Source organism: Leuciscus leuciscus, assembly GCF_965113295.1.
Source record: "Leuciscus leuciscus genome assembly, chromosome: 8".
NCBI lineage: Eukaryota > Metazoa > Chordata > Actinopteri > Cypriniformes > Leuciscidae > Leuciscus > Leuciscus leuciscus.
Genome location: NC_138732.1, coordinates 11,351,101 through 11,365,806, shown reverse-complemented (window position 1 = coordinate 11,365,806; position 14,706 = coordinate 11,351,101). Strand labels below are relative to the sequence as shown.

The window sequence follows — 14,706 nt, the reverse complement described above, 5'->3', positions numbered from 1 at the left end:
TCTTGCGTCAAGCCGGTTTGGTGGAGGTTCTGTTCAAAGTTGATTACATTTTAAATGTAAATAAAAGCCTAAATTTAATCTGTTCATCACATAGTGATCATGTCTCTTCAGAAAATTTGGACTAAACCTCTCAATTCATATGGATTAGTTTTACAATCTCTTTATGAACTTTTTGTGTCAAAGTAGTAGTTGCATAGCTGCCAATGGAGGGACAGAAAGCTCTTAGATTTCATCAAAAAGATCTTCATTTGTGTTCCGAAGATGGAATGACATGAGGGTGAGTAATTCATTTTTGGGTGAACTAACCCTTTAAATACTGGAATACATTTGTAATGTCCATTGGGGTCATCTGATAGTTGAATACACAGCGGAAAGAGAGGAAGAGAGCTTTGAGAAGCTGTTACGGGAGAGTGGGAATACTCACAGAACTGTTAGCATGTTACAGGACCTGAAGGTCAAATTTCCCACAGTCTCAATCTTATTTCCCTCAACATCTCTGCAGACACAAATAGAAATAAGAGGGTGTATGGAAAATGTAAGAAAGGAAAGGAAAAGAAAAAGTCAAATCAATTCTACTTATTGATTAGCATCAGCTTAGAGGACCAAATAATTTACATTAAAGCTAAATGCATACATTGATTTACTGGGAGCAAAACTGAAAGTGCTTTTTACAAACTCTGCAACCATAAAAAATAAATTAACAACACAAATGATTTTATCAGGACAGTGTTGTATTCAAACTTACAGCCAATTTAACCGTGGCATCTCCAGGCAAATATCATCAAGCTTTGTGAGAGCATTGTTCAACAACACTCTGAAACACACGCAAACACACACACTCTCTCTTAGAGAATGGCTCCTATGCATTTGTTAAAATATAAGATTTACATTTGAAAGGCAGAAGATGTGTCACCAAAATAGCAACAGGCTGAAACTCACAGCAAAACAAGGGAGCGCAAACCAGTGAAGGTCAAAGAGGAGATGTGATGAATATTGTTGTTCTCCAGAATCCTTCAGGTAAAATAGGAGAAACTCATTAAAAACACTGCAGCCTCACAAATTGAATTTCAAATTTCCAATATTTGTTCCAGGGACACTAATTTATGCATAAGGGTTATGAACCATAATTGGCATTCAATTAAATGTGTGATGGAAGTTCAAATCATTCTTTTTACTTTAGAGCAGATCCTTGGTGACTACAAATGAGAGCTAAAGAAATCACTATTTAGCTGATATCACATAGAAATTAACATCAGTTTTGTGTTTTCTATATGGTCATCATTGCAGAATGTTTATTGATTGACAACTCCTGTTGCAGTTATTTGATTTGAAGCATAAAAGCACTGAATGAGGAAATCCATCTTGTTTTAGCTGACATTTAGAAAGCAGATGAGAGAATGACGAAGAACACTTACAGCCATTCTAGTTTGTGCAAATCCTGGAATACATCAGGAAGTAGGGTGGTAATTTGATTAGAACTGAGATACCTGAAGAAAAATAAGAGATTACACCTGTCTGAGGGTAGCCAAAAAAAAATGTAAAAGCATTTGCCCATAGAAAAATAAGCAAATAAGCAAACTAAAGTGTCTGTCATTCACTGAGGGCCTATTCGTCACTCTCTGAAGAAAGCCAGCAGATGAGGCTGATAAAAAAGTTATGCTAAGAAGGGACAATAGAAATGTCTGCTGACTTTAAAAACTCACAGTCTCGTCAGATTGTAAAGGCCTCTGAAAGCATGTGGGTGCACCGCTTTAATGCGGTTGTGCTGGAGATACCTGAAACACAGTTTAAAGGAAGCATTAAAAACGAGGTAGAAGAGAGAGAAGTAACACAAAATGTAACTGTATTAAAAGTTTGGGGTCAGTAGGATTTTTAATGTTTTTGAAAGAAGACTTGTATGCTCACCAAGGCTGCATTTATCCATGCATCATTTTCAGCAATTTTCAATTTTCAGCATCATTACATATTGCTAATTTGCTGCTCAAGAAACATTTCTTATTATTATCAATGTTAAAAACAGTTGTGCTGCTTAAGATCTCAGTGGAAAAAATCTTACTGACCTTTAAACTTTTGAATGGTAGTGTATAGTCCCATACAAAAAGAGACATGTATCGGGACCAGACTGTCATGGGCTTAAGTTTTTGACTTCCGCCAATAAGCAATCACCCACATCACCTTAGCAGCCATATAACAAAACATTAAAACTACTCAGAACACCTAAGCAACCACATAGCTACAGCGCTGAAATCTGCACTACCAAGCACCAATAAAATCCGGTTAAATTGACTCTTCTATTGACTAGCCTTTCTCACCTCATCTAAACCTCATTGCACTGCTAACATCCAACTTTTCTGTATTCATATTCATTCCCAATGGCTCTGTCATTAATCTAAAAAAATATCCAAATCTTACACAACTGTGTAAGGAAAGTTGCATTGTGGCTTCTATTCCCATCCCATTCTTTTTTTCTTTCTTTTTTTTTGTGCCACTAGATCAAGTGTAGTGTTTGGGCAAGGACAAAAATATAGGGCTGATTTTGTTCGACTCAGCTGGTACTACTGAACGAAACAACTAGATGATACGCACAACAAGAGAGCATGTCAGATTAAGACATGCAAACACACTTGAAAAATTCAACAGCTGGGGAAAGAAAAACATTGAGCCATTTTTGTCAGGTTAAAAAAAAAAAAACTCTCTCAAGTACTTCAGTTCTCAGCTCGCTCCTGTGGAAAGCACTGAATGTTTTATTCCACAGAGATTGTTTAATCTCACTCAACATCTCTATTTCACACATTTCTTACTACAATAGCACAGTGAAGACCAGCAAGCAACGTTTTAATAAACACCTGTGATAATGCCAAGACAGCATTCAAAGCATTACAGCATCCACACAGTCCAATGACAAGGTGGAGATATACTTAGTGAAGCAGAGAGGCTCTTACAGCTTTTGAAGGCTTTGGTACATAAAGAACATGTCAGCATTTAGCTTCCGCAGCCGGTTCCTCTGCAGAGACCTGCAATATCAATGAAATTATTAAATCTACATATCACAATAGAGCGCCACAGTCACCACATACTTTTACAGTTATCTAACAATAGATAGACAGAACAATATAAGTAAAATACGATAGAACAAAAGATAGAACATTATATAGATGGAATGATAGAACAATATGGATGGATGGATGGATGGATGGATGGATAGATAGATATTAATTCTCTATCATATGAGTGACACACAGTCTACACCGGATGCAGCGTGTCGTGACATGATAAATCCCTGACAGTAAGCTGATGTCCTGTTCTGTTTCTGACGTGCTTAAGGCACTTGCGCTACTTCTGACACTTCTGAAATTGATTTTGCAACAGTGTCTAGTGTAGACAGTCTCAAGCTGTTGCGGTGTAACGCGTCGTGACTATGGTTGCACCCGGTGAAGACGTAATGTAGACACAGTTAGGCACCAATCTACTAAGCAAACATATGATGTCAAAGCTATGCTAGTAATTACTGGACCACACTTCAGTAACTTGTAAACACACACACACACACACACACACACACACACACACACACACACACACACACACACACGCACACACACACACACACACACTCTATATAGGCTATATACACTGGTGTAGTGCAGGGTATACGCAGGTATATGGCGTATACCCACTTCTTTTTCAGTCGGCATTGCGTATACCCACTTCTAAATCCCCTCTGATTTGCATCATTTAGTAGCTAATCCAATCTCATGTGAATAAAAAACACCCCGTAAAGACAGTGATGCAGTGATCCCTTGATTCGCACGCACGCTATTGGGCTAGGTGGGTACCGTCAATCTGACAATGCCCAACGCCACATGGGATCAGAGCACTGTCAATCACTGCCTGATTCGCTGCCTGGCATTTTGGCAATGCTTAACGCCATTTTTAAATATGACCTTTAGAATATTTGATTCTTATATATTTATATGAAGAGTTCAGATGCAAAAGCCTCTAAATGCCATCTGAAATTTTCTTATAGAATGATAATTTTTATCAAGCTTGTATATTTAAGTTAAGTAATTTCACTTAAATGACAATTAATAGGTAATCTTCATTGCCATTAGAGTGAAATTATTGAATTTAAATATACGAGCTTGATAAAAATGATCATTCTATAAGAAAATTTCAAATGGCATTTAGAGGCTTTTGCATCTGAACTCTTCATATATATATATATATATATATATATATAGCCAGTTATGTAGTGGTGCCTGGAGAAGTGGGTATACTCTTAATTTATGCCCCAAATATTTTTTTAAGCGTCTCAGCGAAGGATGAACACACACACACTCTGTGTTATAAACAGTGACATGTTAGACTAGTCTTGCATATTAGTTCTATATATATATACACACACACACACACACACACACACACACACATACTTAGTCCTCGTGTGTGTGTGTTTTGTGTAATAAAAACAGGATGGAATGACAAGGTCCGACTTTATGAAAAACCTATCGATGATTCATCTAATAAAGAGATGCTGTTTTAAAGCAATGATTTTCATGAGACCTTAGAGAGAAGGCACACAAGTGTGTCTACTTGAAATCAGAGAGTGACGTTCCATTTAATACACCTTGACACATTCTCTGCATTACTAAAAGGTAGATGTGAATTTCACTGTTTGGCAGTGGCATACTAATGAACAGCAGAAAATCAAACAGCCGCAACACAGGAAATTAGTCCTTAATTAAGAAGCAGCTTCAAATGAGACATAAATATGCATTTCAGATCCACATATTAAACTGCTATACAGCTTTATATCAGCCAGTTATTATGTGAATAATAGAGATTTTAACGAGGCACTGAGCGAAAAATGAGAACCAAGCTTCACAGTTATGTTGTGTGTGGAGAATAATATTGGCCTTTAATGCAATTATCTCAGTTTTCATGCAGTGCTCACAAATTGAAGGCACTCAAATCAAATACATCACACTAGTCTTTGATGCACTCATCTCTTGTTTTATAAAGTACTATTTTGAGACAAATCTTTATTCAGTCCCCTACATATTCACCATGTAGTGTAAAGTAGTGTCAGCTTCTGTGAAGCCACAGGGCTTTGGCATCTCATGCACATCCAAAAAGTCACACAAACTCAACAAACTGCAGCCACGCTCCACACACAGGGCATGAAACTCACATCATGGTGACATTAATGGATACTGTGGGGACATCTTTAAAGTGTGCACCGTCACAGTCCAGCTCCAGGTCCCTGCACTGGCACTCAGCTGGGACGGTCCCAAGCACTGCGTGACAGAAAGGGAGAGAGAAAGAGAGAGAGTTTTAGATACACCACTTAGCATTTAAAAGCATTTCAGCTTGATCTGCCATTTAAGTAGTAATACATAATATGCGAACCGTCATGCTGAACTAATAAGCACTAAATGATTGGTCTGTGTCAGCTAGTGTTAAGGATAAATATCAAAGAATCCCCAATTAGATTAATTTGAGCTCTCAAGAGAAATTTTATCTTTAAAGGTCAAGTGTATAATTCAATGTTAAAATTGCAGCTCAAGTAAGCCAATGGTTTGGTGCATAAATGAATGAATGAATGAGGCATTTATATAGCGTTATACTAAATACTTGTGAACAACTGAAATGTAATAAACATTTGTACAATATTGGGGAAAGAAAAGAAATGGAAAAGAAAGAAATGGCAAAATCCCCAATTTTTAATTGCCAAAATCCCCAATTAAAATTGCCAAATTTTAATTGCCTTTAATTGCAAATTTTAAAAGCCTTTAATTTACATTTGTGTATATGAAATTTTTCATTGGTAAAATAATTAATTTATCATATGACTTTATCATTTTTATGTACAGTAATTTGATTTAGTGCCAAATAAATTACATACTTCACCTTTAAGTTTTTCATCATACACAGTAAAAAGTGATCAGTTGACTTAACTTAAAAAAAGTGAGGAAACCTGTTGGCTAAAAATTATTAAGTAAATAAACTTCGTATGTAACTAAAAAAATAAGTTATGTGGAATTGTCAAGTTCACATAACTTCATTTTTTCAATTACGCATGGTTTACCTAATTTTAAGGCCACAGGTTTCCTCACTTTTTTAAGTTAAGTCAACGGATCACTTTTTACACTGGTTAAAGATAGTTTAAAATAAAGGACGTCAAGTAATAAAAGTCTATTTTATGTGAAGACTGAAAACAAACGTGTAATCTGATGGTGTCAGCAGTTGGACAGTTCAATACAGTCAGCCAGACAGAATTAAGCACACGGGACACACAAAGTCTTTATCGCAGTTCAACAGAGCAAACGGTCGCCCTGAAATCCAGGGAATGGAAATGCCTCGCCAGGCCATCTGTGGCCCAACACATTGTTCCAATAGAGTCTTATCAGTGTTGAACATTGGAGAAGGAAGTAAAAGCACAAAGACAGAACAAAAGATGCAGGGAGGCAACAGTGAGAAAAAGAAATCAAATTCTGACATACACCAGGATGGCCCACAGTGACTAATTTGGAGAGAAAGGGGGAGAAGGGATGGTAATGAGGAAGGGATGGTAAATTTGCTGATAATGAGGGGACGAATACAGCAGAGTCATCACTACCAACATGGGCTGGATTTTAATTGGTTATTCAGGCCATTTTAGTGCGGGTTGCTTGGTTCTGCTTGTAGTTCATTAATTAACAATGGTCCATGTGCTGGGGTGCATGTAGGGAATGTTTCCATCACATCTGATATAATTGAAACTGCTTAAGCCGTTTTACTATGTAAATGACCTAAGTTCCTTGGAGGTCAATATTAGTTTGGAAAATCATTATTATGACATAAAAAGGTCAAAATTATGATACAGTAAGTCATAATCATGAGTTAAAGGCATAATTACTATAATTGGTAACACTTTAGATTAGGTACAAATATTCACTAATAACTTTGCGTATTAGCATGCATATTACTTGCATATTGGCTGTTCATTAGTACTTATAAAGCACATTTTAATGCCTTATTCTGCATGACCATATTCTAGATCCCTTAACCCTACCTTAGCAGTAATAAGGAGTTTGAGGAAAAACTCCTAGTTAATAGTAAATTATGTGTACCCCAATCTAAAGTGTGACTCCATATTTATCTTATTATTTCACATCATAATCTCTTTATGACTTAGTTTGTCATAATTTTGACTTTAAAGCTTATAATTATGACTTTATTTCGACTTTTTATGTCATAATTATAATTTACTGAGGGATGATATTTTTCTTATGTGGCAGAAATGGGCTTCAATATACAGTACGTTAAATGTAGTTACTATAATAATTACTGTTGTGCATAATTACATGCAACTAAACCTAAACCACACCCTAATCCCAACCCTAACTCTATGTAGTTTGTTTTTATTACTCAGTATAAATGTATAATTACACTGTAATATGGACACCTTAAAATAAAGTGTAACCAAAAATGATTAAATCATACAAGAATACACATATGGTTCCTAATTAAGACAAAATCAGTGCTTTGACACTTTCTGGTTGTTGAATGTGAGTGAACATGTCCATCAGGTCCATAATGTGATGATAATGTCTCCACCTGTGGTTCCTTTGCCTGCGTGTCTGTGTGAACTTGAGAGGAACTGACTTATGTCCACTAAAAATCACCTTGAGACTAGCTGGTTAAAAGTCACTGCAAAAATTGCTGGACACATATTGTCCAGTGTCATGTTTGTTTATTTTTGCTTTGCAGTGACACTGCAATATCACAGATTTTTTAAACACCCAAGCTCCATATGAACATCTAGAATAGAATAGAATAGAATTCAACTTTATTGTCATTGCACGTCACAAGTACAAGCAACGAAATGCAGTTTGCATCCATCCAGAAGTGCTTTAGCAAGAATATAGATATATTACAAAAATATAGATATATTTTAGATATGTTACAATGTACACGGTATGAAGGAATGTTATGAGTGCTATAACTATAAGTATATACAGGCTATAACTGTAGTAAGTGTACAAGCTATTAACAGGCTATGAACAGGTTATACGTATGGATATGTGGTGGTGGTAGCGCAATGGATAAGACACATGCCTTTGGTGTGAGAGACCCGGGTTCGAATCCACTGTGAGACACCAATGTGTCCCTGAGCAAGACACTTAACCCCTAGTTGCTCCAGAGGCGTGCGACCTCTGACATATATAGCAATTGTAAGTCGCTTTGTATAAAAGCGTCAGCTAAATGAATAAATGTAAAATGTAAATGTAAATGGATATAAATAAAAGACTATAACAGACTATAAATATACAATATGCAAGTATTAATAACAGCTGTAGAACTATAATTATTGTATTGTATTGTACAGCATGGTTGTCTATACAGTATTTACAGTAAGATATATATGAATAATTTATACAGTAGTAATATTAAAGTGCATGTGGCTGTAAGTGGTGGTCCAGCCACTGTGTATGAGTGTGTATGAGGATACTGGGGTTTTTTGTCCATTGTGTGTATGTTCAGTTATGGGTTGTTGTCAGTGGTTGTGAGAGTGCGTGTATGTTCAGTCTATGAGTTTTAATGTGGGTGAGATGTCAGGAGGCAGAATTCCGGAGTCTGACAGCTGTAGGATAGAAGCTGTTCCGGTACCTGGTGGTCTTAGTCCGGAGGCTCCTGTAGCGCCTCCCAGAGGGCAGGAGGGTGAAGAGTCTGTGTGCTGGGTGACTGGGGTCTTTGATGATTTTCCCGGCCCTTCTCAGACACCGCTTCCTGTAGATGTCCTCTATGGAAGGAAGTGGTGCTCCAGCGATGCGCTGGGCGGCTTTCACCACCCTCTGCAACGCCTTCCGGTCCGAGGCAGAGCAGCTCCCGTACCAGACTGTTATACAGTTGGTCAGGATGCTCTCGATGGTGCAGCGGTGGAAGTTCACCAGGATGTCTGAGGACAGGTTGTTCTTCCTCAGAGTCCTCAAGAAGAAGAGGCGCTGGTGAGCCTTCTTGACCAGCTTGGAGCAGCTGGTCGTCCAGGTGAGATCCTCTGAGATGTGGACTCCCAGGAACTTGAAGCTGTTCACACGCTCCACAGCCGTCCCCTTGATGTGGATGGGTGGATGTGGGTCAGCATTCCTCCTGAAGTCCACGATGAGCTCTTTGGTCTTCTCGGTGTTGAGCAGCAGGTTGTTGGTGTCGCACCACTCAGCCAGACGATCCACCTCCTCCCTGTAGGCGGCCTCATTGCTGTCTTTAATGAGGCCGATCACCGTGGTGTCATCTGCAAACTTAATGATGGTGTTGGAACCATCGACAGGTCTGCAGTCATGGGTGAGGAGGGAGTAGAGGAAGGGACTCATCACACAGCCTTGTGGTACACCGGTGTTCATTGTGATGGTGGATGAACAGTGGTTATCCAGCCGGACATGTTGGGGCCGGCAGGTCAGGAAGTCCAGTAACCAGTTGCACATGAGGGAACTGATGCCTAGGTCTGTGAGTTTCCTGATGAGTTGTGAGGGGATGATTGTGTTGAACGCTGAACTGAAGTCTATAAACAGCATTCTGGCGTAGGTGTTTTTATTGTCCAGGTGTGAGAGGACAGTGTGCAGCGCTATGGAGACTGCATCCTCTGTGCTCCTGTTCTGACGGAATGCAAATTGGTGGGGGTCCAGGGTGGGGGGGAGACAGGATTTGAGGTGTGCTAGGACCAGCCGCTCTAAGCACTTTGTGATGATTGGGGTGAGGGCTACCGGGCGGTAGTCGTTGAGGCTTGATGGGTTGGAGTTTTTGGGTATCGGAACGATGGAGGTGGATTTGAAGCAGGCCGGTACCACAGCATGGGCCAAGGACAGATTGAATATGTCCGTCAGCACTCCTGCCAGCTCCACTGAACACGCTCTGAGAACACGGCCAGGGATGCCATCAGGACCTGCAGCCTTGTGGACATTAATCCTGCTCAGCACCGCTCCTACATCAGTGGGGGAGAGAGTCAGTGGTTGGTGGTCTGGAGTCACCTCTGCCTTAGTTGCAGTTGTTGTGTTCCCCCGCTCAAAACGAGCATAGAAGTTGTTGAGCTCGTTGAGGAAGGGGACATCAGAGGATGCGGGGGAGGGTTTGATGGTCCTGTAGTCTGTGATGATCTGGAGACCTTGCCACATACGTCGGGGGTTGGAGTTGGAGAAGTGTTCTTCTACCTTCCCTTTGTAGTGGTGTTTAGCATTTTTGATGCCCCTCTTCAGTTTGGCCCTGGCTGCACTGTAAGCCTGTGCATCCCCTGACCTGAAGGCGGTATTGCGGGCCTTCAGGAGGAGACGAACATCTCGGTTCATCCAAGGCTTCTGGTTGGGGTACATGGTGATCTGTTTCTGGGTGGTGACACTATGTGTAGTCAAGGAGATGTGGTCCAGTACAGATGTGGCGTACTGGTCCAAGTCTGTGTGGATGAACATGTTCCAGTCTGTGTTTTTGAACCGGTCCTGGAGCACAGCATCTGTCCCCTCTGGCCACACTTTTACTGTCCTCACAGTGGGTTTCACACGTTGGATGAGTGGTGAGTACCGAGGTGTGAGGAACAGGGAGAGATGGTCTGATTGTCCAATGTGGGGGAGGGGTGTTGCTTTGTAGGCTCCAGACATGTTGGAATAAACATGGTCCAAAGTTTTGTCTCCTCTGGTGTGACAGGAGACATGTTGGTGGAATCTGGGAAGGACTGTCTTTAAATTGGAGTGGTTGAAGTCACCAGCAACAATAAAAGCAGCCTCAGGGTGTTTAGTTTGGTGTTTGCTAATGGCTGTGTAAAGTTCTTTCATAGCCAACTTAGCATTAGCATCCGGGGGGGTATACACTGCAGTGAGTATGATGGAAGTGAGCTCTCTGGGGAGATAATAAGGTCTGCATTTGACCATTAAAAACTCCACATTGGGTGAGCAGTGACTCTCGGTAGTGGCAGAGTTTATGCACCAAGCATTGTTGATATAAATGCACAAACCTCCACCTCTGGTCTTGCCGGAGTCGTCTGCTATCCTGTCGGCTCGGTGTGTGTGGCGTCCTGCTAACTCAATAGCATTGTCCGGGCAGCTGTTGTTTAGCCATGTTTCGGTGAAAATCATGACATTTGAGTCCATAATCCGTCTGTTGTTAGTGATGGAGAGCCGTATTTCGTCCATTTTGTATGCCAGAGAACGGACATTGGCGAGGAAAATGCTGGGTAAAGGGAGCCGGTGTGGTGTTAGCTTTAGCTTAGCTCGTAGCCCTCCGCGCCTACCCCGCCTTTGTTTACGTTCTCGGCGCCGTCTGCGTGCACTTCCGCCCGGCCGGGAAGAGTGAGCAGCCTCCGATGTTCTGGAGATCTCTGGGATGAGGCGGAGATCGGCGATAAAACTATTGGAGTTTTGAGTCCAAATGTTCATAAGCTCCTGTCTGTTGTAGATCAGCAACGAACAGCAATTCGGGATGAATAATCCAGTCAAAAGTAGATAAAAAAACGCTAAAAAGCAAATTCTAGAGTATTGATCTGTGATCAATACTGCCTATCACCTCCAACCATAAACCTATGAGCCTCAAGATATGAGCTGTCTAAGAGTTATTAGAGGTTGTCCTAATCTTCTTTCATTTCCTGCCCAAGTCTCAGAGTAATAAAACTTTGAAACGATCAAACAGCCTTTTATAACTCATAAAAAAATGCATTTTAACATTTTTCTTAAATGAGAGACAACACTTTTTTTTGCACATAGGAGAAAAGTGAGTGATGTCCCAGCAATATACAGGCCGCGGCTGTCCATTCTAAGCTGTTAATCTTTCTGTCCAATCATGTTTTGGCATCAACAGAGCATTACAAATGACTCCAAACATCAAGCCTTAAAATCTCCAAACAGAGTAAATATTGATGACTGGAAAGGCTGTAATCACATAAAAGCACAACAGGGATTCATAATGTGATGTTTGGGAATGATCAGGTGGTTTTGTTTGCTCTGAAGTAAATACAGCTGAACTGACAGCATCTGACAGGAAAATGTTGCTTGACAGCAAGTCAGCCAGATAACAGAATATCAAAGTGGGCCATGAATCGACTCCTAAAAGAAGAAAGAAGTGTTCAATTTAAGATTTATTTAACAGTTAGCATGAAAATCAACTGTAGGTTGTTTGTTTTGAATCATAAAATTTGAGCCAATTCAGTGAGCATGCAAGCATTCCAGCTATAATATTATGTATCCACATGTATTCATTATACCCTTTAATTTCAAGACAATTGGCTGTTTATTAAATCTGGTGTTCAAGTGCTTGGATTTGCTAGAAATTTTTTTTTTTACAGCTCTTGCAAACTATAGACTAATAAAGCTCTTCTCTAACTAATCAGTTACAGCTTATGAATACTAATTAAGCAATTTTCTCCATCGTACATTAAAATAAAAGGAAAATGCCTAAAATGCATAAAGTTATGATAGTATATACTGTACACTACCGTTCAAAATCCCAGCAGTGCCTATTGGGGCAGTTGTGGCCTAATAGTTAGAGAGTTGGACTTGTAACCCGTAGGTCGCGGGTTCGAGTCTCAGTCCTGGCAGGAAATGAAGGTGGGTGAATGAACAGCTTCCACTCTCAAGGCACCTAACCGCCAAAACACTCCCAGGCACCGCAGCAAAAATGGTGTGTGTTCAAAACTCACTGCTGTGTGTGTGCACTTGGATGGGTGAAATGCAGAGCACAAATTCTGAGTATGGGACAACATCCTTGACTACATGTCACGACATTTTTAGTTAAAAAGTTTGGGGTCAGTAAGATTTTTTAAAATGCTTAATCCTTTCTATGCATTTATTTGATAAAAAATAGAGTAAAACAGCAATACTGTGAAATATAACTACAATTTAAAATAACTATTTTCTGATTTCAAAAGAAGCGCTTTTTGTTTTTTATAGATATTTGTTTAACGATGTAAAACTCTTCACTGTCACTTTTGATAAATTCAAAGAATTCTTGCTGAATAAAAGTAGTAATTTCTTTTCAAAAGACCCCCAAACCTTTGAACAGTAGTGTAAACAGTTTATAAATCAAAAAGATATCTCAGAAAATCTTTTTTTACAACAAAATGGCTACACGTGCACTCGAGGGACTCTCTTAAACACCTTTAGCGTGCTTATTTTAATAATGTGAATGGCAATATACATGTCAGACTGAATTTTGTTTTGAAAAGTGCGTGTATTATTCTAACAGTCCATCTCTCACTGTTGTTTTAGCATGTGGAAGAACAAAATACAGCTGCCTAATGTGTTAAACCAGATTGTACATGCAATAAGTATTTCTAAAAGAAACATTCTCTACAAATTCTCTACAATGTTCAAATTCTCTGAACTGTTGCAGAGATTAAACCTCTGAAATATAAAAATGAGAGAATACTCACAGCAGGCGTTTGACTTAGTCCCAAGGTTATTACTGGGGATGCCAAAATAGTTATCAAAGAGATGTGGCCAACCATTATTGTCCCCTAGAAGAAAAAACAGGAAGTAAAGGGTTACTCAATGAAACACACGCTGCTTGTCATTGCAAGCAAAGCCATTTGCTGTGGCATAGGTGTTCACATGTGTGACAGAGTAATGGCACATTGATGGCACAGCAAAGACCACAATAGAAAATTCTAATTGCTAAGAACCATTTTACAGGGTCTTCGGTTTAACAAATGTGCCTCCACTCCTTCACTCAGGGGAAGTTGCATAATACATAACACATTTGGGTTTGTTCTTTTTTAAGAATCACGTTAACCTACTCAGCAACCCCTGTCAATCATTTTGACACTGGTTGGCAACTACAAAAGTCGTGGAGGAAATGAAGCAGGTGGCATGCAAAATAGGTGTGCCTTTCGTGGCATTTCCTGTCTCCCGATGCCTCACACTTAACATCTCAAACAACCTTCCGCCTTTCTCAATCCGCCTTCATCATTCATTGTCAGGGAGATCTCATTTATATTCGTATTCAAACGCTGTGTACATATACACTATTGTTCAAGAGTTTGGGGTCAGTGAGATTGTTTTTAAATGGTTTTTCAAGAAATCACTACTTATTTTCAGCAAGGATGCATTCAATTGATCAAAAGTGACAGTTAAGATTAAGGGCCCTACTTTTAATATCTAAGCGCATGGTCTTAAGTGCACGGCATAAGTGAACTTAGGGCGTGTTCGAATCCACTTTTGCTGGTTTAACGACGGTAAAAAATGGCCCGGCGCATGGTCTAAAAGGGTTGTCCCTATTCTCTTAATGAGTAATGGGTGTGTTTTGGGTGTAACGTGCAATAAACTAATCAGTCTCATCTCCCATTCCCTTTAAAAGCCAGTTGTGCTCGCGCCATGGATTTGCTATATACATGGCGGAATTTGCAAGCGGAAAAACTGAACGCTTCATGTGCGACCATGAGCAGACCATCTACGGGACAAAGTGAACGCGCATGTGGACCCGCCTATAGGCGCACATTACTAATGCGCTCTTTAAATAACAAAAACAATATTGCGCCATTGACTTTAGACCAGGTTTTAGTTGGTCAATAGCACAGTCTATTTCGATTGCCTCAAAATAGCAAAGCGCCAACAATGCGCCTGAACACACCTCGTTTTCAGACCAGCACGCCCATGGGTGCACAAATGGGTGCAAATGCATTTGCTATTTAAACAACTTGGCATAGGACATGAAAATGATAACTGCGTCGGGCTGAAACTAGCAAAAAAA

The 14,706-nt window shown here is 39.8% G+C and overlaps 1 protein-coding gene across 1 annotated transcript in view; it reads right to left on the bottom strand.

Moving 5' to 3' along the window:
• Positions 1-14,706, bottom strand: part of rxfp1 (relaxin family peptide receptor 1) — a 78,483-nt gene that overhangs the window by 22,243 nt on the left and 41,534 nt on the right. Inside the window, exons 3-10 of the mRNA XM_082177860.1 lie at positions 13,391-13,474; positions 5,192-5,297; positions 2,943-3,014; positions 1,704-1,775; positions 1,416-1,487; positions 940-1,011; positions 746-814; positions 425-496 (exon numbers count right to left, since the gene is read on the bottom strand). Coding sequence (XP_082033986.1) covers positions 425-496; positions 746-814; positions 940-1,011; positions 1,416-1,487; positions 1,704-1,775; positions 2,943-3,014; positions 5,192-5,297; positions 13,391-13,474 — 619 coding nt within the window. The remainder of the gene's footprint in view (positions 1-424; positions 497-745; positions 815-939; positions 1,012-1,415; positions 1,488-1,703; positions 1,776-2,942; positions 3,015-5,191; positions 5,298-13,390; positions 13,475-14,706) is intronic.